General features: G+C 48.0%; 1 protein-coding gene across 1 annotated transcript in view; it reads right to left on the bottom strand.

Moving 5' to 3' along the window:
* Positions 1 to 5,800: 5,800 nt before the first annotated feature.
* The window catches only part of LOC135828815 (uncharacterized), a 37,747-nt gene continuing 19,574 nt past the window's right edge, over positions 5,801 to 23,973 (bottom strand). The window contains exons 9-18 of the mRNA XM_065341243.1: positions 23,511 to 23,729; positions 22,929 to 23,109; positions 21,560 to 21,870; positions 18,555 to 18,638; positions 17,606 to 17,746; positions 15,032 to 15,209; positions 11,870 to 12,891; positions 10,312 to 10,404; positions 9,471 to 9,708; positions 5,801 to 7,397 (exon numbers count right to left, since the gene is read on the bottom strand). Of these exons, the coding sequence (XP_065197315.1) occupies positions 6,943 to 7,397; positions 9,471 to 9,708; positions 10,312 to 10,404; positions 11,870 to 12,891; positions 15,032 to 15,209; positions 17,606 to 17,746; positions 18,555 to 18,638; positions 21,560 to 21,870; positions 22,929 to 23,109; positions 23,511 to 23,729 (2,922 nt within the window). The 3' untranslated portion in view covers positions 5,801 to 6,942. The remainder of the gene's footprint in view (positions 7,398 to 9,470; positions 9,709 to 10,311; positions 10,405 to 11,869; positions 12,892 to 15,031; positions 15,210 to 17,605; positions 17,747 to 18,554; positions 18,639 to 21,559; positions 21,871 to 22,928; positions 23,110 to 23,510; positions 23,730 to 23,973) is intronic.

Genomic DNA, 23,973 nt, shown 5'->3' with positions numbered 1-23,973 from the left:
TGAGCGATCGCTCCGCGAAACATACTTTTTGAAATTCTCTTCATAGTATCTTCCACCATTGAAATTTCGAATTTCTTCAAAAAAAGTGCTGAGAGGGGTGGCTTGCAACCTCGATATGGCTTGTTCCAGGCATGCTTTGGAGCCATCTTCTGTTGAAGTAGTGGCGGGGATCTGCCCTGCAACTGCTACAACAAAAAATGATTCGATCTGAGAAAGGGTGAGACCGCGAATCTCGGTTGAATATTGAGTATTTCAAGCCTTTTCACGACGAAGATGGAGTTCTTTTTGGAGATGGACGTCGCGGCAAAGGACATGGTGTCCGACTTCTGGCGTCTGGTGAAGCCAGGGATCATTTGTCCAGTCAGGTCGGCAGCCTAACCGTCGGTAAGCTTGTGTTTGGATCCCGTTCTGCTCGATGTGGTAGATCACAAACAATTTGATATCGCACAAATTGATCTCAGCATCGTGCGTACGGTATTTTGTATTCAGAAAATCCCAAAGTGTCTCTGTGTGGCCGTCCTATGCCACGAGAAACTCCAATCAGGCTCCTATGTCCTCTGCCTTCATGATTGAATGTCCACTTCGTTTGAACAACGAACACAACAATCGAGCACGGCTTTGCAATGAAAAATACAGCTATACTGGAGCTGAAAAAAAGAAGAAAAAAACGTGCTCAGGATGAGACTCGAGTTTTTTTTTTTTTTTTTTTTTTTTTTTTTTTTTTGGTAAACCGGCCTCTTGTACGGGCAGAATTAAGTAACACTAGTGATACAATAAAAACAAGTACCAGTAGTTACATACATGGACCATACGAGAAAAAGCAGTGATGACGAGGCATAAACAAGTGTCTAGTGCTGTATGGCAGCTTCCGAGACAGCGAGTCGAGCGGATGACTCAGCCACCTCCGGGTGCGAATACAGCCGTCGTGCACCACGCAGGCAAGCTACGCCTGCACGGAGAAGGGCGAAGCTGAACCTGCAGCGGATCCATGCCATCACTGCAGAGTATGGCTCACCAGATTTGTCGGAGACCATTGCAGCTATTCTCTTGAGGAGAGCGGCAGCAGCTCGACCAGTACCACCAGTTGCAGCGAAAACCACAGGGATGAAGGTTCCACGCTCGACCTCCTTGACGCGCTGTTCGTATCGCCTCCGTTTTTCACGTTCATGACGCTGGTAGCAAGCGGTGATGGAAGAGGATTGATTTGAGGGAGCAAAGGGGTTGAAAACCCGAATATCGAGAAAGACTCTCTCAAACCGACCTCCCCAAACACCACTCGCCGCAACATCAAGTCGAGCCTGGTCTTCTGTGGAGGCAGTCTTGTAGCGGAGCTGCTCACCAGAGAGCGGTTGTAAGTGTGGCTCGATAGCGACACCATTGGCGACACGTTTCAATAGCGAGGCAGTGATGTCCCGCACCTCATTGTGTCGAAGTGACGGGAAACCTCCGGTGCTGCATGTCAGGGCATGGGCTACTGTGAAGCTGGCTCCACAGACACAGGTTGACGGTAAGCGAGAAGGCCGCCAGCCATAGCGCAGTGCCAAACCATCGCGGAACTCGCTTTTGGATAGCACAAATCCATGACGGGATAGCGGACGACAAGTAAGCCAGCTGGAGGCGCCAGGCTCACTTGCCAACTGAATTGTGTGCTGCAAAGTGGGCGATGCGTCGGCAGCGAAGCCACGGATGTCGGTCTTCGCTTTCTGGCGGTGATCTGCACGCTGTGACGCTTTGGCTGAGGCAACGCTGGCAAGAGCTTCCGTCACACTGAAGTCTTGGTCGAGGATGTTGGTGGTGAGCGCCGCTGTGATCGCGCGGGATGAGGCGTATTGGGTTGTTAGAGATGTTGGATTGACGATGCCCAGGCCACCATCCCGGCAAGGGAAGGCAAACAGCCGTCGCAGCTCCAGACTGACGTCTTCTCCAGTCAGGGCTGGCAGCAGCTTGGTAAAAATGGCGTGTTCCAACTGATCAAGACCACTGGACGCATCCGGCAGAACACGACACAAGAATGTCCAGCGGCATGAGAGAGCACGAACAAAAGTAGTGTACGCTGCCTGGGGCTGGGTACGAGCGAAGGATGAGAGTGTCTCAATCTGCTTGCACCATTCATTGGCCTTCTCCTGGATGAACCCGTGGATGTAGTCGGGCGTGCCAATAGCGGAACCCAGGTAGCGGTTGCCGTCAGATGTTACTTGGATGCCAGTATCAGCGAAGAGGCGCGCAGCGTCATCGTAGGCATGTGGCTTGACCACAAGCACAGACTTCCGGGCATTGAGGTGATATCCGTAGGACGGACCTTCAGCCTGCAGCTTGTCCCACCACGATCGAATTGCTACCAGACGACCACCTGCAGATGAATCGTCCGCGTACCATAGCTGGCAGGTGTCCGGGGTTGCTACCGCTCTCACAAGTGGGAGGATGCCGAGGGCATAGAAAGGCATCGCCAGGGGGTCCCCCTGGGTTGTGCCTTCTTGGGACAGAATACACTCCCCTGCCACACGATGAGACTCGAGTACATGTACACGCATACTCTCCCAGCAGGTGAAACGCAAATTTTTGTGAAAAATGCGTGTCGCCGACTGACCAGTAATTTCGCCTGGCCTGACGCGCCGCGGGCATAATCAGGCCATCAGGATTCAGGACCGTTTGACGTCATTTCGGGAGTTTCAGGACCGTTTGACGTCATTTCGGGAATAATTTTTCGACCTTCGACCTTTCCCCCTCTGACCTTCCCTAATATGTTGCTTCTCGCTGTAAGAAATCAAATCAAGCACGCTCAGGAGGTCATGATGGCTGAATCTTGCCCTTGCCTGCGCTGCATGCCCAATATACAAGGCCCGGCCGTGCCATCATGACCTCCTGAGCTGAGCGTGCTTGATTACATACATTATGGCGTACATGTACATGACCGAGCACGCGCACGTCGACCAGTCGACGGGTCATGCATAATTCGCGTCACTGAGGCAGTATTTTTTACGGCTCCCTGATGCATACTCTGTACTGCTTTGTACTGTTGCCTATTATTGGTAAAGCATGCCAGCAGGGCCTACAAGTACAAAGTAGAGAGGGAGCATAGTACTAGTACATTGTCTGTATAAAAAAAACGATTTTTCAGTACTCAGTCCCTCGCACTCGTACTCCCTCACGGTTGACTTAAAAAAATGATATCGTTTGCCATGTGACTGTTGCCATAGATCGAGCCAATCAACGATCTTCCAGAAGCTAGGTGGACTGAGTGTGGAATGTTGAACAAGACGGAGCGGAAGGTGTCGAGCCGGGCCGGCATAAGCAGGTGTGTAGTTAATTACCCCTAATCCAAGGCCCGCATTTTGAAATCATTAATTTTATAGGAGGGATCCAATACGGCTTGGACTCATACAAATGTATCTTGGGCTAGTCGCGGTTAGCAGCTAGGGACTCGGTTATACTTCCCCTGAGCTCCAGGAATTACTGAGTCGGAGATTGACATCATGCACTATGACGGTCACTATGGCTGGACAGGGCTGTGACACCCGGTCCAGCCGGTGGCAGGCCATGGCCGGACCTAATTCAAACTGCTGAACGCCGCGACCCACCCTGTTCGTGCTAAATGGGGGGGGGGGGGGGGCAATTCGGCTTCCGTGCCGGACTTGGCACATCAGATCTTCGGATCGTACTCCAGCATGACTGGCACCCGACAGTTGCTCAGGGAGGCCTTGTCAGGGTGCTCGCAGTGGACATCGCTGGGGCCTTCGACAAGGTCTCACACCCAGGAGTCCTTCACAAGGCAGAGCAATACGGTGTCAACGGGTCCCTGCTCTGTTGGCTGCAGAGCTATCTCACTAGCCGCAAGATCAAAGTTGTCATAGGTGGCCAGGCCTCCACTACCCGTGATATCCAGTCAGGGGTGCCGCAGCCTGGCGCAGGTCATCAACAATGCAGAGGACCACTGACCTGAAGAGGCTAAGCTCGCAGCATATGCCGGCGTCGCCCGGCGACACCACGGATAAGTGCATCACAACCCGAGCCAATATCCCAGATGGAGTCGCAACGCTCCAGCAGGCTGTTGATGCACTTGCCGACTGGGGCACCCTCTGGCGGGTCAGGTTTGAGCCGACAAAGTCGCAAGCCCTCACGATCACCCACCGACGATCTCACAACCCAGTTCCCTCTATCACATTCCAGTGGACAGATGTTCCGGAGGTGGATCAGCTCCGTCTCCTAGGAGTAACATTCGACAGCCAGGTGTGTTTCAAGCAGCACATACGGTCCCTCGCAATACGCGGTGCGCAGCGACTCAGCTTCTTCTGCAAGGATGCCATGGCTCTCAACTCGAGATGCCATGCCGTAGTGTACCGTGGGTTTGTTCGGCCGATCTTGGAATATGGGATGCTGGTATGGATGAGCGCAACACCCTCCATACTAGCCAAGCTCACAGCCATCCAGCATAGGGCACTCCATGTCATCGACGATGGCTGCTACCTTGCCAGCCTGGACATCCGTCGCACTGTTGCTGCCGGCTCTGCTACCTGTTCAAGCTCCACTACCTGACTGGCCCTGCCATAATCACAGTCCTCCTACCCCCGCCAGCTCCGCACCCGTTCCAGCTGACCAAGACTGTCCCATCTCAGTCTCGGAACAATGTCCTTCGGTCCTTCCCCCAATGCATGATTGAGACCTGGAATTGCCTCCCAGCCGCGGCTCTATTCTCAGTGCTCGCCCCTCTCAGAAGTCAATGCAAACCTTCAAGAAGAAGGTTTATGACCACCTGTGGCAGCCTACGGTCTGACTGGGATTAGGCAACCGACCGCCTCTAGACTAGCCTCTTCTGGGATTATGTTATGCCTGTGCTTCTCCCACCCCAAGCTAAAATTAAGAAAAGTCAATTTTGGGAAATCGTTATATATGCGCCTCGTTAGAATAATGGCTTTTATAGTACTGTAAAAGCAGAAATTTTCGGTGGTGTTTTATTTTCGGTAACTTCGGTGCCGACAATTTCTACCGAAAATAAAACGCACCGAAAATTTCGGTACAACCGGTACTGTATACGTGCAGTACTAGTACACTTACCTGGAAAACGGGTTTTACCGAAAATTTCCCTCTACCGAACCGCCGATTTTGGGAAATACCGAAAATATTACACCACCGAAAATTTCTGCTTTTTCAGTAGTTGGGTGTTGTTGGTGGTGGAAATATCGGAACTGCAGAGAATCACAAAAGTTTTGTTTTTTTCAAAAGTGAGAAGATGTTCAGGAATAGGAGACTAATCATTGCTGTAGCACTTGTACAGAGATGGCTCGTGAGAACACATACCGTATCTTTTGGAATTGGGGCCGGTCTTTCAAGAGTTATTACCGCGCCTACCTAAAATAAGCGCCACTTCATTCCAGGAATTTTGTGCAGATTTTTATTCAAATTGGGATGAAATTTAGTGCTCGCAAACATACTTAGTTCCTCAGCCAGCAGCCCAGCACTGCCGAAAATGCGGTCTATACCACTGCCGAGAACCGTCATACAGTAGGCATTGGCGGATAATGCTCGAAAAGCAGTGAAATTGGCAGAACCATACAAACATTATGGCGGGCAATTCCTCGAATTCTGCTCTATTTCTTTATCCACATACCAAACATGCATGAAACTTACCAGAAAAAGTACCGAATTCTGCCAATTTTTCTGCCAGCATTATCCGCAAAGGCCTATCATGCAGCCGCTGACGAATTTCGCGTCGAACTTTTTTTTACGGCTCGCGCGAGGTTCAGTCAGACTGCAGAAAATCAGAACAGCGGCTGTGTATGGTTCACTGCGCCGCCATGTTAGGTTCTTTGGTTGTCAAGAGACAGGTAGTTTATTAGAATACCCGAAGTAGAAAACGGAAAACGATTCAATCTGGAAAACGACAGAGAAGACTCTCAAAAAGATGCATGTGTGCGGCATACACAGAAGAGCTAAAGTTGTACGACATTGCATCATAGCATCACAATCCATACGCAGAAAGGCTGCAGGCTGTCCCAAAAGAGTGCTCAATGGCGAATGCCCAATACAAGGGTAGATCTACTTAGGACAAGATGACTTTGAAGAGGATGTATGTATGTATGTATGTATGTATGTGCTGCGCTGACGAGTTCAAAAAGAACGAAACAGCATGCTGTCCGCAGATTGAGTATGTATGTATGTATGTATGTATGTATGTATGTATGTATGTATGCATGTATGTATGTATGTATGTATGTATGTATGTATGTATGTATGTATGTATGTATAACCCATAACCATTCTGGTCGTAGGGGCGTCATGTGTGTCATAAGGCAGCAGCATAAAAAAATAATAAATATTTAAAATAAAAACTAAAAAAACCTAACGACACTGATAAACAAGCTGCCTATACCTATCACGATCAGCAGCAACGAGAGAGAGAGAGAGAGAGAGAGAGAGAGAGAGAGAGAGAGAGAGAGAGAGAGAGAGAGAGAGAGAGAGAGAGAGAGAGAGAGAGAGAGAGAGAGAGAGAGAGAGAGAGAGAGAGAGAGAGAGAGAGAGAGAGAGAGAGAGAGAGAGAGAGAGAGAGAGAGAGAGAGAGAGAGAGAGAGAGAGAGAGAGAGAGAGAGAGAGAGAGAGAGAGAGAGAGAGAATTGCAAGATTCGTTGGTCCAGTCTTTCATATTGGTGAACCAATTGTGACGGGGGCGACCAAAGAGGATGAATAATAATAATTTGCTGCAACTCAAAGTTTCACGCACGAAGCGATCATCAGGCAGCAGCACAACATGTGTTCTATAATGATTCCTAAGCAGCAGCACCGTTGAGCAGTGCGTTGTCAGTTCGTCACCACTACACGAAAAGAGCAGGGAGAAGTAAAGTTATAAAAATAAAATACCACTTTCAAATACTACACCCTGATAAACGTGTTCGATGAAGGCGAGAATCAAGCAAGACTCTAGTAGGACCAATGGGATACTGTTTTGCGTTAGAAAATCCTCTTCCGCGGTGATATCTGCTCGTTGATAATAAACTTGCCAGTATAGCGACGTCGATATTTGTAAATGGCCCAGACAATAATGGCCGCCAGCAGTATCAGACCGGGAATGAGCAACAGCAGCATCCAGAGAAGAGAGAGATCAGCATCTCCTTCGACCTTCTTGATAGACTCGCCAATGGTGGGGAGGGGAGGGTCGGACGGCGGTAGCTTCTTGGTCACATCTGCAGGCGGTGCGTCGCTGGTTTTGACTGGCCGCTGCGGTGTTGTTGGCATGACGCTGGTTGGCGTGGCGCTTGTTGGTGTGGTAGTTGGTGTAGTTGGTGTGGTAGTTGGTGTTGTTGGTGTGGTAGTTGGTGTTGTTGGTGTGGTAGTTGGTGTTGTTGGTGTGGTAGTTGGTGTTGTTGGTGTGGTAGTTGGTGTTGTTGGTGGTGGAGATGTCGGAACTGCATTCAATCACAGGAGATTTAAATATACACGTGTTAGGCCCGCAAGTAATTACATGTATTCGAACTCAAAACATGTACCATTGCCGAGAACCTTCGTTCAGCCAACAAAGGTCATGCAGAAACAATTTCACTCAGGGTGTGTTCAATTGGTTGGATCCGGATCCCGATCGATTGCCTGGATCATTCGCATCCTCCAAGGTCCGATCGAACAAATGTGGAGTTTCGTGCCAAAAAAGGTTGATTGGCAGAAAGGATCCGTTGGATTCGGTCAACCCTGCGCCCCGAGGTGGGTTGGCCGGATCCGAATCCGGATTCGACCAATCGAAAGGGTTCGACTCCAGTGGATCCGGTTGATGTAGACCCAGATCCACCAATAAAACATACCCTCAGCCAGACTGAGCAAAAGAAGAATAGCTGGTGCACGAGATCCATACGCAAACAGTGCTGTGTTCTCATTGGCTGGTTTGTCATAGTTATTGTTTTCGAAACCGTTCACTGCACAGCAACGATGGCAACCATCTCTCTTTCTCTCTCTCTCTCTCTCTCTCTCTCTCTCTCTCTCTCTCTCTCTCTCTCTCTCTCTCTCTCTCTCTCTCTCTCTCTCTCTCTCTCTCCCCTCTCTCTTTCTCTCTCTCCTATCAAATTGTTGCATGCTTAACACTCTCAGGTAATATATTTTTCCTTTCTTTGTCATTTTGTTAGCGCTTTGGACAATTTATTTATCCAGGCAAGAAGGCAGCAATGCCTGTTCACTCTGGTGAAGTAAAAAAAAACCCAAAAAAACACCAGCGAACGATGCCAACGACAACAATGACAGCATTCCTAGCAACTACTGCATGTACAGTGGAACTCGCTTGTAGTGCAGACACTGGGTAAGACATGCGCCTGCCTAGTACGGACATTGTACGGAGCACGGATGCAGTGATCCAGACTGATTGGCGCGGCACATTTTTTTATCGGTTCTTTTACTGGAAGGAATGCGGGTGGAAAATCCTTTACTGGATTTTGGTAACTATTTCATTTATTTTATTCCGCTTGGTTTTTTGACAATTTTTGTATCACAATTTGTGGGTTTTTTTAGAACACGGAGGCTCCACTGCAGCCAATTCATATTACGATCAGTCCTCGCTCGAGGAATTGTCCTCGCTGTGGTGATGGTGATGTGAGTGCAGAGTTTTTGAATTTGCAGCGTCAACGACCTTTGTCTAGTGCTGGTGACTGATCAAAATTTGGTGGTTTTCTCGAATATAGCTCTGAGTGATCCATACAGAGGAGGAATGTCACTACATGTACCAGGATAAGAAGTAGCTCGAATACTACGTACAAGGCTTCCCTTCTACCCGTATAGGGTGCTAGTCTTATTCGAGTTCTACCGTCGTGTACAGCACACTCAGTGATGCTATTTGTGGTGTGCTTGAATTTGAATTTTTTAATTTTTTTTAATTTACACCGTATTTTCCAGAGTATACCGCGCACCCAGAGTGTTCCTAAAGGAAATACAGACATCTACCCTGTATTTAACAGTTCATTTGATCTTCTTTTTTTCTTAGAACACGGAGGTTCCACTGCAGCCAATTCATATTATAATTATATTATTCATATCAATTGATATTATGACATTATTCATATCAATTATACACCGGATTTGTCCTCGCTGTGGTGATGGTGATGTGAGTGCAGAGTTTTGAATAAATTTTTCAGCGTCAACAACTTTTGTGTAGTGGTGGTGACTGGTCATAATATCATTCGACCATTGTAGTGTATAAGCAGCAGTGTGACGACTTTTTTTTCCCGGGTGAATTATGACTGTGTTTAGAGTGCGGCTTATACTCCGCTTTAGCAGCTGCATCTGCACCTTGATCCTTGAAGGGTGGTAGCGTTCCTGCGGATGCGGAACACTCGGCCTCCAGCCGAGTGTCACGCGAACCGTGATTTTTTATTAGATACTACAATCTCACGGAAGCGGAAAGGTGGGTCTTGAGCCATCCTGTACTTTGAACCCATGCAATTTCTTTATACCCCATAAAGTATGGTACCCGTCCTTGAAACAACAGCAAGGAAAACACTCACCGATGTCGCAGAGTTGCCCGACGAAGCCTGTCTCGTTGCAGAGGCACTGGAACTCGTCCCCGGACGTTTCGGCCAGGCACACGCCACCGTTGTGGCACAACGACTGAGGCTGGCACCCTGTGCATACGCCGCTGGTCAGGTCGGTGGGACTTGCGTCCGTCGTAACCGTCGTGAGATCTGCACCTCCGTGTCGTGTAGTCGTGTCGGGTAGGTCGACGTAATCATGATTCACCCACAGCTGAAGTATACCACAAAGACAAACAGCAGTTTCCCATTACCAAGAGCATAAGTTGAATACCTGTATACCCAAGAATGAACTTATTCGGATCTGGACTGGAGTCATCCCGAAATCGACTAAAACGGATTAAGCGGATTTTACACTCCAGCAGTTCTTCAGATAATCTATCCAGGCTTAGCAGTCCCACCAATCACATAGATCCCGTACATGAAATGCACCCAATAGACCCCATAAGCATCATACACCCCACAGACCCATATACCCACACACCCATATACCACCATATACTCTTTATACCCGATAGACCCCATACGCCCCATAGATCCCATAAGCTCCATAAGCCTCATAAACACCATAGACCCCACACGCCCCACACAAGCCCCATAGACCTCACACCCCGTACTACAGCAAGTCCCATACACCCCATGACACCAAACACCCCATAGACGCCAAACACCCCATAGACGTCGTGCATTATCACTAGGTTACAAGAGACCCATGACGTACAGTCAGGTGAAATTCTGCAAATGAGTATGCACAACAGTGCATGCCTAATCCACTGATACAGACACACACACCAACGAAATTAACACCTGGGCCTACCTCCTTGATGCAACCGACCAGGCCGGCTTGAACCAAGCCAATCTCACGTAAACGCTCCGGGCTAGCTCCACCGATGGTCATCGTCCGGAATTTCTATAATTACAAGACAAACGCACACATTGGTGATACAGGATAAGTGAAACGCTCTGTACCTAGCGTTTTGAGCGACGATTCTCCAGCAATAACACTGAGAAAAAGGCCAGACTTCAGGCTTGACAGTTCTCACTAGCATACTTTCATGCCGTGCTGCTCACAAGACTTCATGGGAGTTGGAATCTGTGTTGCTACTTATCGAAGGCTATAGTAGATTGTGATCAGGGACTTGGGAACTGGTACGACCAAGGGACGCAGCGGGTTGTGAAGGGGGGGGGGGGGGGGGGATCGAGGTCCTTCCCCGGGGAAAACTTTGTAAAAAAGACACAAAATCCTGTGTTCTGGGTACTATTGGCACATTTGTACTAATTTTTAGTCATAGAATGTTATCGTTCACGTGCAGAACACTAAGGTGCTGTGAGCCAAGTGCACCTATTAGCCGTGTCGAGTCGGATATGAGTCAAACTCTAACAAAAGTCAAAGATCTGACGGGTCCCGATTTTTTTATTACGGTTTTGCATGTTCCAGACGGACCAAACTTTTCGAAAAGTGGTACGGCCATGGGAGTACCAGTCGAAGCGGGTGCTATGCCACTGATCACTGTTTTCTATTATCATAATTATTGAGCATTGTGCTCTCTTAAACACAGTCTGGGCTGAGCTCTCCTCAGTCTCGTTTGTGCCCACGCATTATGCCTATCCGCCAAGCTCGCTGCGTTTCTCGCAGTCAGAGCATTCGGATTTTGCTCATGTGGCTCTGAGAATGCTCCGCTTTTCGCAAGACTTCACGGTGATCAGTTCATCCAATCCCCTGGACGCAATTGACAAGACTAAAAGAAGGTTGAGACCACTAGCTGTCTGGAGATGGCGTATACATATTGACCATGTGTTTTGTGTCTCTCTGCAATGTTCTTGATGGCTCATCATACCTCTGAGCACTTCTCATTCCCAGACAACAACGCCGGGAGAGCCGAAAATTGAGACTGAAAGCAATGTGCGGTGACCAACCTCGCATACCTCATAATTATGCCAATGCTGACTGGCCTACGGTAATTTCAGAAATTTTCGGTGTACTTCTATTTTCAACATTTTCGGTACTGCTCTTTCATGCATAAAATTCCAATAGCTGCACAGACACACACCCACGCGATCATCCAATAGGGAACTGCTTCTCTGTACCTACAATTTCCGCTCACCTAACATGGTCTTTTGGCCTCGTACCTAAAATTTTGAGCACCGAATATTTCTTAAATCAGAGCACCTCGTATGTGAATTCTTACGGGCATGCCCATACCAATGCGTACAGACATACCCGTGCAAAATGTAATGCTTACAAACATACCCAATGGAGACATACCCGTGTGCATACAGACATACCCGTGTCTGCATATCAGTATGCCTCGTATGTCAACGCTTACGCACATACCCATGTCAATACTTACAGACATGCCCATGTAAATGCTTACCGACACGCCGAGTGTAGCTTGAAAGGGCAGGGAACCAGACGCAGAAACACCATCCGGGTCGAGTGCCGTCGCCTCCACTGTAGAGCCTATGACCACCTCGACGCGAGTCCATGTATTGCGCAGTACGCCAGCACGCTCCACCGTCCGCTGCGACTCGCGTGGTGTGGGGAGTAAGGGAACAGAACGCATCCGGTCGACTGGCGACGAGGCGTTCTCTCTTGCACTCGTTATCATCAGCTGGTAGGCGTCGTTCTCGTAGATCAATGTGACGGACCCAGCATCGCCACCATTGATGTCAACCACCACAGCACTCTCTCCGGTACTACGCATGCTAAAGCTCAAATCAGTGACTGGCAGCAAGACATTTAGTACCTTGTAGACGTCAGGCGTTTTAAAGTTGACCAAGTACTCATCGAATGGCAGCTCCAGAAGTGCACCATTGACCAAGGAACGCTGCTTGTCCGTTTCGAGGCTTGCTGGGAAGAGGCTGCGTCCGTTATAGTGCATGGCGCGCAGATGGCCCTGAAAGCCCTTGATAGGCGCGCTCGTGTACTCGTCGCGTGTTCCGAACGTGATCGTGTCGGTTCTGAGACTACCCACGATCAACTCAAGTGACGTTTGAGCGGCACCGCGCCCAATGGTGATCTCCACCCTTCCACCGGTGGCTGGTAGTGGCTGTTGTTCGTCGGCATTCTGCACTGATGCCGTTGACGAGTACCTTATAGATACGGGTATGTATTTAAACGCACGCCTCACGGCCGGGAAAGGTAAATAGTGCGTGGTGAGGACGCTGTGCGGCGATTGTACACGCACCACCACACTTTCGCCGTCCACCGAGAGCACGAGGAGAGGGCTGCCGTCACCATGGCCACCGCCATTCTGCGTGAGCACACGCACCTCGTTCTCGGCTTTCCAGACGCGGAAGAGGAAGCTGAGCTCCTCGGGGATGGCTTGATCGCCGGTCAGCTGGACTTTAGCCAAGTGAGATGTTGCGTTGTTGAACAGTGTGGCAGTGACATCCTCTGGGCAGTGCAACCACACACCAAAGCAACACAATACGTACAGTGTTGCCGCTTAAAAACATTATATTAACTAGGGGTGAAACGAGTATCTATTTTGACCAGTCGATCACTCATTCATAATATTCAATCGAGTATCCGATTATTTCGAGTATTTTATCAAAATTCAATAGCGCTAGATTTGTGAGTCCTCGACCAATTCGGAAGAAATTATCTGTGACCAAAGAACAAAAGTCGCCAACGTCTTGTACAGAGTGTAAAGTAACGATTTTCATCAGTACTTTCATATCTCAGAACGTTAACTAACGTTACTTGCCATGGTGATCGCATCGTCCAAGTCATAAAATATTGACTCAAAGGCATGCATGGTTATGCATGCGTACCAGTGGACGAGCGGTACAACCGGAGTTTTTGAAAAATAGAATGCCAATACAGTGAAGATAATACTCATAAAAAGGACACACTTCAGGCTCATTACAAACATCTTGAAAGTTTTTGTCTTCACAAGTATACTTTCAAGCCTTCTCGTCAGGTGAAATACAGGCAAGGGAAAAGGAACAGGAACAGTGGATTAAATACAGTAAGAAGGTGGTAAAACAGCGCAAAAAAAAGAAGATAGCTAAAGTAAACAGCGAAAATTGCAATAATGACACAAAGGTGCAAATGCGAGAAAACTCAATAAGCGTGACATGTAGTGCGACAACAAGAGACAACCACTGGCCATACATGTAACTAACGAGGTTTTGACGACCTACCTAACAGCCTAAGTGTGAATTTGATTTGTTTCTGCTTGCAAAGGTTGGGTTTCTTTGTGTGGATGTATACAGCTTCCAAAACAGTGGTCCAGTGGTTGTCTCTTGTTGTCGCACTACATGTCACGCTTATTGAGTTTTCTCGCATTTGCCGGAATTTGAAGGAGTGTCGACATGTCGTACTGACGGTAAAATACGTGCACTGTGTGCAGGTGTAGTGCGCACTTACCCTCCGTACCTTCCGTATCTTCTGCGACGAATTTTCGCAACATTCGCCATGCTTCTTTCTCCGAGAAATCGCTTTCTCAGTTGTCGTTGGACCAAATACTCGAATATTCGAACTAATCGTTTCACCCCTAATATTTTGTAAGAAAGGGTTTGCTCCCCACACCGGAGCTCGCGCTATTCCGCCGACTTTACTTGACACTTGACTGACTCACGACTGCCATCCAGAGCACACGAGAAGTCCATCGAACCTTCGACTCGGCACACCTGCAAGAAAGCACCACTCCTGCTCAATACACAGTGTTTCGGGGAATTCACCCCTCATCAGTTGAGCTTGAGTAGGCTGAGCTCCGGTGTGGGGAGCAAACCCTTTCTTACAAATTATCGCCGAAGTCGCAACCACTACTTCGTACCCCTAATATTAACACATTTATTCTAACGAAAAACATCACCAGTGATTTACGACGTTAGATGAACTTCCCAGTTAAATGTGCATGCGTTACAGTGAGTTTGCCCTGAATTGATCCTACGCCACTTAAATTGATGCAGGAACTATTGTATACCTCGTACACAGCTCCTTTGGGCATCTTATTGCAGTGACCCAATAGTGTTTTCAAAAGACGCAATGCAGGCACATGTACTATCTACGCCGATACAACTCAGAGTACTGTATGCTCTTGCAAAGCAAATGGCAAATGGCTGACTCACAGTGATCTTGCACCGAACACAACATCCGCTTTAAAAGAGCGACCTTTGTCAGTACGCTGGGTTAACCTGTGTTCCAGTGCAGTACGGTCACTGCAGAGAAGCATCCAGGTGAGCCACCATGCAATAATCATCGTTTACCAGTGAATCCCTTACACTGTGTACATTGGGTATCGTCTACATCCCTTCCTGTGCAGCGCATCCCTTAGCATTTTCGATGTGGCCACCGTGACTCTGCACTGTCCACTCAGCTGACGGTATGTAATTACCCTACTGACCCAGCACACAGTATACTATGCTTGTTTGCCCCCTCCCTCCCTCCCTCCCTCCCTGCATCCCTCCCTCCCTCCTTCCCTGCATCCCTGCATCTCTCCCTCCCTCCCTCCCTGCATCCCTTCTCCCTCCCTGCACCCCTTACCAATCACATGCCCTTACCAAAGCTACCAGCCGCATGCCCTTACCATACAAGCACCCCGGACCAGCATAGCCGGTGCCTGAGCAGTCGCAGGAGTACGTCCTGTTGTCGATGTGCTCCACGCACCGACCTCGCTGGCACGGGTCGACGGGAGTGCAACTAGGACAGAAATGATCGATGTCGCTGCTGTCCACCAGTCCAGGGGTTTCCAGTGCGTACAGATCCTAACCATGTCACATAGAGCAGTGAGAAATGACACTGTTGAAGCCTGAGGGCCTTGGAAATATAGTAAAACCTGTGACTAACGACCACCCCTTGGGGCCAGAAAAAGCGGTCTTTAGTGGCAGGTGGTCCTTAGTTAGAGGTTTGCACCGCACAACCATGTATGAATGTGAGACTGTCCGTGCCTGGCAAAGTGGTCTGTAGCACCAGGCTGGTCGCTAGTCACGGTGGTCTTTAGTTACAAGGTTTACTGTACATCAAACAGCAGAAACTAAGATATACTCAGCACAGTCAAAACGTATAAGGAAGATGTTTGCTCCCACACTGGAGCCTGTGCTTTCCCCGCCGACTGAGTTGACACTTGTCTGACCCACGACTGCCATCCAGAGCCCACGAGCAGTCCAAACAGTCACAACTTGTTAGGACAAACCCTACTACGGCAATGGCCAAGCTTTACTAGTAACTTGTTGCAAAACAGTTACGAGGGCCATCACTTTTCTAGCGAGGTGAAGTGAAAGCTTCACCAGAAAAACGGGTGATTAGGGTGGTCAAGCCGGACTTCTCGTAAGCACCTTTCTTGGCTTCGCGGACAGAACTTGAGCATAGGAGCAGGCGCGTCGGAACGACTTTGGAAGTGGGGCGGCCATGGAAGGGGGGTGCGGGGGTCCTCCCCTGGGAAAAAATTTCAAAAATTAAAGCCAATTGCAAGCATTTCCGGGCATTTGGTGCCATTTCAGTGTACGGTAACTACAATGAAAGACCTTTTGATTCTGCAAAAAACCAAGAAGATGCTACGATCGGGGACAAACATTACCCTCCCCCGAGAAAAAATTCAAAAATTGAAGCAAGCATTCCCAGGCATTTGGTGCCATTTCAGTGTACATGGACTTTTGATTCTGCAACAAACCACGATCGGGGACAAGGATTTGCCACGTTTGCGCTGAGATCATCGCGCTTTGTTGCAGTGTGCTAAAAAAATAAAAAAAATAAAATAAAAAAACGGCCGAAAAAGTGGGGCGGTGCGGTTCCGACGCTCTTGAGGAGTGATAGGAATGGAATACCACATAATACTACCCTAAGGCTGATCCGGGTCTTATTCTTAGATTTATCTATCCAAACAGACAAGAATCCAGTTGAACAAAAAATCTCAACCCAGAGTTTCACGCTTTTAATAGAACAATCATTCATCCCCACAAGGTCTCTGATTGGTTCAAATGCTCACAGAACTCCACAGTGAACCTCTGCCCGTGCTCATCTCTGGCACACTTTTCATCATTCACATGTATTAAGTTAACCCAGTTCTGCACACTTACAATCACATGCTCAAGCGCAGAGCTCTGCCCTAGACTATGTCTTTTTCTCTTTATTTGCTCATCTATTGCTCATCACTTCTTTAAAGTTCTTTTACAGATTTGGTATTATGGAAAGTTTGGAAACCCCCTCGATAGGCGAAGGACTTTGGAGAATAATAGCTATGAAAAGTATGAATGCCGCAGACATCACCACGCAACATGACAATTTGTTCAAGGTTTGGTTTTGTGTGTTTCCAAAATCGATTTTCACGCTCCGATCATCAGTGGAAATACGGAACTAAAGAGATCAAGGGAAAAAACAAAGGTTAAAAATCCAAAGAAGTGTGACACATGACGGGTAACTTGTGGTAAGTATTACAAAAAGTGAGAACTAAAATAAAGAGTAAGTGTGACAACCGGGCATGAGCAGTGCAGAAACAACTCATGAACACGGGGTGCAAACTCACGAAAATAACCTCAGTGCTAAAACATGTTCGTTTTGCTTACACAAATCGGGCTTATGCGTACGAATACAAACAGCTTCAAGGACCTTCAACTGCTGGACATAACGGGCACGACACAGTACAGAGAAGTGGGAATCATCATAAACACTCAAACAATCGGGACGAGATAACAAATGCAAGTACACAGCTGACTTCCTACGAATTTCACCCTCATCAGCTCCATCACCTTCCCTGCCACCTGACTCCTCCTCGTCCGTTTTATCACCATCACCACCAGCCGTCTCATCGTCATCCGCCTCGTCGTTATCCGCGGCCTCGTCATCACCCGCCTCGTCGTCATCTGTATCCTCGCCGTCATCCGCCTCGTCGTCATCTGTATCCTCGTCACACTTCTTTGGATTTTTAACCTTTGTTTTTCCCTTGATCTCTTTAGTTCCGTATTTCCACTGATGATCGGAGCGTGAAAATCGATTTTGGAAACACACAAAGCCAAACCTTGAACAAATTGTCATGTTGCGTGGTGATGTCTGCGGCATTCATACTTTTCATAGCTATTATTAAACTTTTATCTCCACGTAGATTATTTGTATACTTTGGAGAATCCTTAACTTAAACAAAAAATTACAAAAAATACAAAATTACCTTATAATCACGGTTGACCCACAAGTCCTCCACACACCCTCGGAAACCACCGCTCGCGGGCAGGTATTTTGTGCCGTTTGCGTGTGTGCCGCCCAGGTGCACCTCCAAAATATCTACACTCAATATGATGCTAAAATGGGCCTGCACGCGTGCACACAGACACACACAAACACACATACATGCGCACACAAACACACACACACACACATGCACACACACACACACACACACGCACGCACGCACACACACACATGCACACACACACGCACGCACACACACACACACACATACACACACGCACACACATACACACGAACACGCACACACACACACACATACACACGAACACACACACACACACACACACACACACACGCACACACACACACACACACGCACACACGCACACACACACACACACACACACACACACACAAGAACTGTTAACCCATAGCATGTACGTATCAACCACCAAACATACACCCCATGACCTGACAAGAACTAAAAACACGACTTATGCATGGGCACAGTAAAGGCTGTGTCCCACCAGCCTGCGCATTGCCACAGGAAGCGGGAGTTTCGAAGACTGAAGAATACATTTAACTGTTTCTGCTGGGATGACGACTACACCATAGCTCAGTCGGATTAGAGCATCGCCGACCTCAAACGAAAGTCCCTGGTTAGAGTCCTGGTGGTGGCAGTCAAATATTTCTTCAGACTTTTCCCTTTTCCATTCCCTCAAGTAATGGATGGATGTGGCAAATGGGACTTCGGCCTTTGGCCTCTGGTTGATGGATCTGATCTATCCTCCCTCACCGTTTAGGAGCCGCATCTGACTCCTGATCATGGGGTGGTGGCGTCCCACGGAAGCGGAAAGGTGGTTCTTGACCCGTCCTGTATGCGAACCCGTGCAGTTAGTTTTCAAGACATGAACACTACTTGTACTAACCGGTTTGGAGACAACCGGCATATCGTCTTCTATCGTCACGTTAGCACGATATTGCGGATGGCCAATGTCAACTGCGATAGTGAACTGGAAAAGGAAAGAAACAAGGGAGACATGGCACCACCATCACAAACACCAGAATCAGGTGATGACATTCTGTCTGACAGCTTAATTTTGCTTGTGTATCTCCTAGTGATGAACCCCGCCGCCCCCCCCCCCCCCCCCCCCCCGCAGTAAAACAAACTGGCTATGCAGGATTTGATTGTCACTGGGAGTCTAGAACTGTGTCACAGTACTTCTAGACGAGTTGTCAAAGTACTTCCGAGATGTGTTATTCCATTAGTCCGCATTCGTGACATACATGTACATGTACATGTACGAGCGTACCAGTACACTGCATTTCACTGTGTACGCAAGTGATGCGCTATTACATGTATCATGTCCCGGAGACCAGTATCATTTAGACACGTCATACATATCCAGCATACTCATTTTATGATAACTCGATCGTTTATAAACGTTACTATAAAACCGGAAAGTTTAACGACCAAACAGTTTTTTTAAACGATATTGTAATTTTGGCATGCATGATATTAAACGTGCCGAAAGTTTAACGATGGCTACCTGGCCACCCATCTGTATGCGCATATTTACACAAACATGTCGCAATAACGTTTCTTCAAATAACGAAAAAAATTGGTCGTTAAAACGTTAGACTTTCCGGTTTTACAGTACTCGATAAGAAGAAATTGATGATCGTTTCATCCCTAGTATATCGTAGTGAGAGCACCCTGACATTGATGCTTTGAGGCGATTTAGAAATGCTTTGTTATTCCCCGGGTCCCCTTGGCGATCAGTTCGACCAGTCACTCTGATATCCACTGATGAGATCAAACACGGCCGAAGCAGCCAGCTGTCCGGAGATTGACATCGTGCTCAATACACTTACTCATACCTCGGTTATCCGGATCCCAAATTAACGGCACCTCGGTCTACCGGGCACCCTTTGGGCGAGTTGCAGTGGAAATATTACTACTCTTTTGTCGCTTTTTGCGAAAAGAGTGCCATACGCCATATCTATGGCCTTTCGCGATCAAAATGTATGGGATACGTAGTTCCCGGACATTTCAAAGTTAAGGGCAGTGCACGGTCCTGGACCGCCCGGACAACTGGAGGTATGAGTGTAGTCCAAACAGCGAACTATTATTTTTGACTAATCGGACCGCGTCAATGCAACTGTATATAGGACATATAACACTGTAGTTGGGAAACCTTTTGCAATTCGGAATCGTTTGAGATTTTCACCATGGGTGTGAGATCGCGAAAGGTATGCCGGCGTGAAACGTGGAACTGTAAAATATACGAAACTAATGGAATTGACTCCAATCGCCAACACTCCCAGGTGCATATTGGTCTGTGCACGCAGATCACGAGCTAAAACCGGTGCGAACGTTTCCCCGGTTAACAGTAAGGCCATCATTTTTTATATCTATGTTTCGCGTCAGTTCAACTTCCAGAGTCATATCCGAGAGGTGGAAAAAAATAAAAAGTTGCAAAATAATAAAAAAAGGCTCATCAGAGGTGTATGCACTGTACATAGCACAATAGTTCGTGCATGGTGTACATTCGAGAGAAAATCGTACATCGAAGCACAACATCTGGGTTATCAGCATGAGTAAATATTCACTTTGGACAGAGGAGGCAACCGTTGGTGCCCATGCTTCGCTGGATTATTGTACTGAGACTTCAGCAGCGGTGCAAAGAGCTCCGGAACGACGCATCCTCTCAGCTTGAGGTGATCAATGCGGTCTGGTGTAAGCTCATAGAATATTGCTCCCAGATGCCGAACAAACGATTTACCAACGCTGGCCTAGAGGCCATTTCTGAATCCCAGCTTCACCGTATCGCAACCAGTCCACACTGATGACTCGCACGATCGTACACTCACTGTGCATGTTAGATTTTTTTATTTTTTTCCGAAAAAAGTCAAAACGTATGCGTGCGGACGACGCGAAACATAGCTGTAAAAAATGATGGCCTAATATGCTGTATAACACGTTTATTTCGGTGTAACTTTAATTTCGGTGATTTCGGTAGAGAAAACAGGCACCTACATTTAAATTACACCTAAAAGGCACTAGAGTACACACTGTATGTGACGGAAATAGTGGTCACCTACATCTACATTACACCTGAAACCTGGCAGGTCCCTGGCACCGAAATTTTACTACACCTAAAATTACATGTGCAATTTGAAACTCGGGTATTGAGCCAATAATAAAAGTAGAAAACTTAACTCGTTAACTCGTCAACTCGTTTCCATATGTCCTTTTGCTTTCTCAAATGATATGTAATACGGTATAGGATCTAGTGCCAAGTGTACACTCATGTAACGGCTAGCATGTAACTTTATGATCTCTCAGCAGTCGACACACGACCAGCCCTATGTTCGACATCAGTCTCTCACGGTAATTGGTCACACTGTGACTGATAGCATCATGCCTAGCCAGAGTTCACAAGTGACGTTACACGGAACGTGTACGCGTGTACATCGAAACTACGTTAACAGCAGAAATAGAACAATGGACGGTGGATCCCACGAGATCGCTACATCGGTGGCAAATACAGTCTGTCATCACACCAGCTATTGCACCCTAGCCTCGGGGAAGGGAAATTACTGACACATCTCCTGTGGATGAGTACGCATGTCCTATGCAGTAGCCACGAATGCAGATGAGCGTATGTCATGCATCCTATCAGTACTCCACCATCTGTTGTTGTGCTCGGTGAAATACGACACAAAGTGCAAAACTGGTGCCCTGGACCAGTTCCGATTCCATGGTTGCCTTTGTACACATGCACGTCCAGCCGCATTCGCACCACTTCCAGGGCATCAAGGGCCATGCAAGTTGAAGGCGCCAAATATGCACTCTGGGTCGGATTTCACCGAGAGCCCAACTATACATCTCATCCATCACCCCCCCCCCCCCTCCCACACACACACTTACCTTAAACTGATGCCACTCGCCATCGGCCAGCCCGCTCACGTTTTCCCTCTCACCCAGCAGCACCATTTCCCTTTCCGTCTCGTATACACCTCGCTTGACCACCACATGAAGCGTGCCGCTGCGCAACATCACGAACACAACTCCGGCGTTCAACAGGACAGCGTCGTCCTTGGCGTGCCGGGTTCGGAAGCGGAATGAGAGCTCCTCGAGGTCCTGCTCCCGTCGGGCGACCATGTACGGGCGCTCCGTGTGAAATACCGTCGTGTAATTGCTGAACGGCAACTCGTGAGGGTAAGCCGTCATGAACGTTCCTAGGATAAACGGAGCAGAAGAGAATGGAATTGTTTGCGAAGCCTAGGATGGATATGACCACTACTTCGGGCGTCTAGTCGATTTGGCAGGGAAAGCGTGAGCTCCCACGTGCGAAACAACACATGAGTTTACCACACCGCAGTGAGTGGCCCTGGGTGAGTACAAAGTGCAGAAAGGCCAGAAATATGATTGCCGGCATCACTGACGCAGTCACGTACACCCTCCCCCTACGCGCGTGCATGCACACACACACACACACACACCTCAGACCTCAGACCTGCCCATCGCGGAAGCGATGATAGCGAACAGCTATGTTAGACATAGCAACTTGTGCTGGGATTACACCATTCAACAGCTTGCAAGGCACCCCCCCCCCCCCCCCCACACACACACACACACACACACACACACACACACACACACACACACACACACACACACACACACACACATATGTACTTGTACTTGCTCACTGCCAAAACTGGTCACGTGGGTCTCCCCGGGAGAGGGGACAGAGACTCAAAAGGAATCTTGGAAAGATGACTCAATTGGCCATTGAACCACCCAACGGCCGACACCCCCTGAAATCCCCAAACTAGGGTGGACTTGAAATGATCCTACTTATGGGCTCACCACACCTCAGTAAGTCGGTGAGGACAAGGTGCAGAAAAAGGATTGACGGCATCAGGGTATCCGTCCCGGGATCCAACTGCAGGTACCCCTGCCCCCAGTGAAGGTAATACTTGGTACTAGTGTGGGTGGCTAAATCAGAGTGGATCTGATATAAGCTTCACTAGCACCATTGATTACACAAGAGTTAATCTAGCCAGAAGCAGTCCATGGTTAACAGGTATGTATACTTCAAATAGAAAGTATATGAACCCTGAAACCAACAAAGGTGGTAGGTACAACAATACACCTTCAAGCAGCCAAGCCCGTTGGCAACAGGCCCAACACTATCTGGCATAAGTGTACCTACCAACCAAACTAGCTGGCAACACACACACACACACACACTCACTCACACACACATACACACACATACACACACACATACCTGTGTGGTTGCTCAGCACCAGGTCAATGATGCGGACATTCTCCCCGTTAATCACCGCACCGGCTGCACGGATGTGACCTTTCAGGGACGACGATGAATCCAGCACGACGTCCGTGGCAACATCACGACTGACACGGTGGTCATCGTTCATATTGAACTCTCCAAACTCCACTTTGGTAACCTACGGGGATAGCAGCAATACTCATTCTCTTAGAGAAGGCTATGCTTATAAGTTATATACGTAATGGCAGCATATACAGTCGTCCCTCTTCAATCCAGCATTTTACAAACCAGAACCCTCTACTGATAAACCAGCATAATTTTCAGCAACCAAAAATGACCAGTTTTCATGCACATTGCAGCAGTAAATCAGATTTTCTAATCCAGCACCCTCCCTAAAACAGCAGAATTTCAACAGCATATATGGGACACAGGGACCACTTTGACTGAAGTCACGTCTGACCATCGGAGTAGGAGATGGTAGGATGTGCATCCGAAGAGCTTAGACGCAACACGCAACACATCCGTTCATCACTCTTTGGTTATTGACAATTGGGAACAGAGGGCAATATATCAACTCACGTTTATAGGTGAAACGTTGGTGAAGCTCGTGCTCCTCGGCTCCTTGCCCTCCTGCGTGACGATCACCTGGAGTTGCGTGAAGAACACCTCGCTGACGATCTTCAACGACACCTTGACGTACTGGAAGTCCGTAGCCAGGCCGGGAACGAACACGGCATCACGGGACCACGTCTGGACGGCGTTTGTGAGCCTCCGCGTTATCTCAATGCTGTCGTTCACCTGCAACATCATTATATGCAGCATATTGTACGCAGTATAAGCCACACTTTTTAAAAACAATCATGATTCACTCAAAATAGTCTTTGAATGGTGAGATACAGGACGGGTGTCAGTATTTCGTGACAAAAAAATGTTTTTTTTTTTTTACAAAATAGCCACAAACCATCGTGGTGCAAACACCGGCAAAAACGTGCGGTTTATACTCCAGTGCAGCTTACACTCTGGCCAATACGGTAAGATACTG

This window comes from Sycon ciliatum, chromosome 12 (genome assembly GCF_964019385.1).
Source record: "Sycon ciliatum chromosome 12, ocSycCili1.1, whole genome shotgun sequence".
NCBI classification, from domain to species: Eukaryota; Metazoa; Porifera; class Calcarea; order Leucosolenida; family Sycettidae; genus Sycon; species Sycon ciliatum.
The sequence above is the reverse complement of the archived record's forward strand: the minus strand, read 5'-3'. Positions and strand labels throughout refer to the sequence as shown.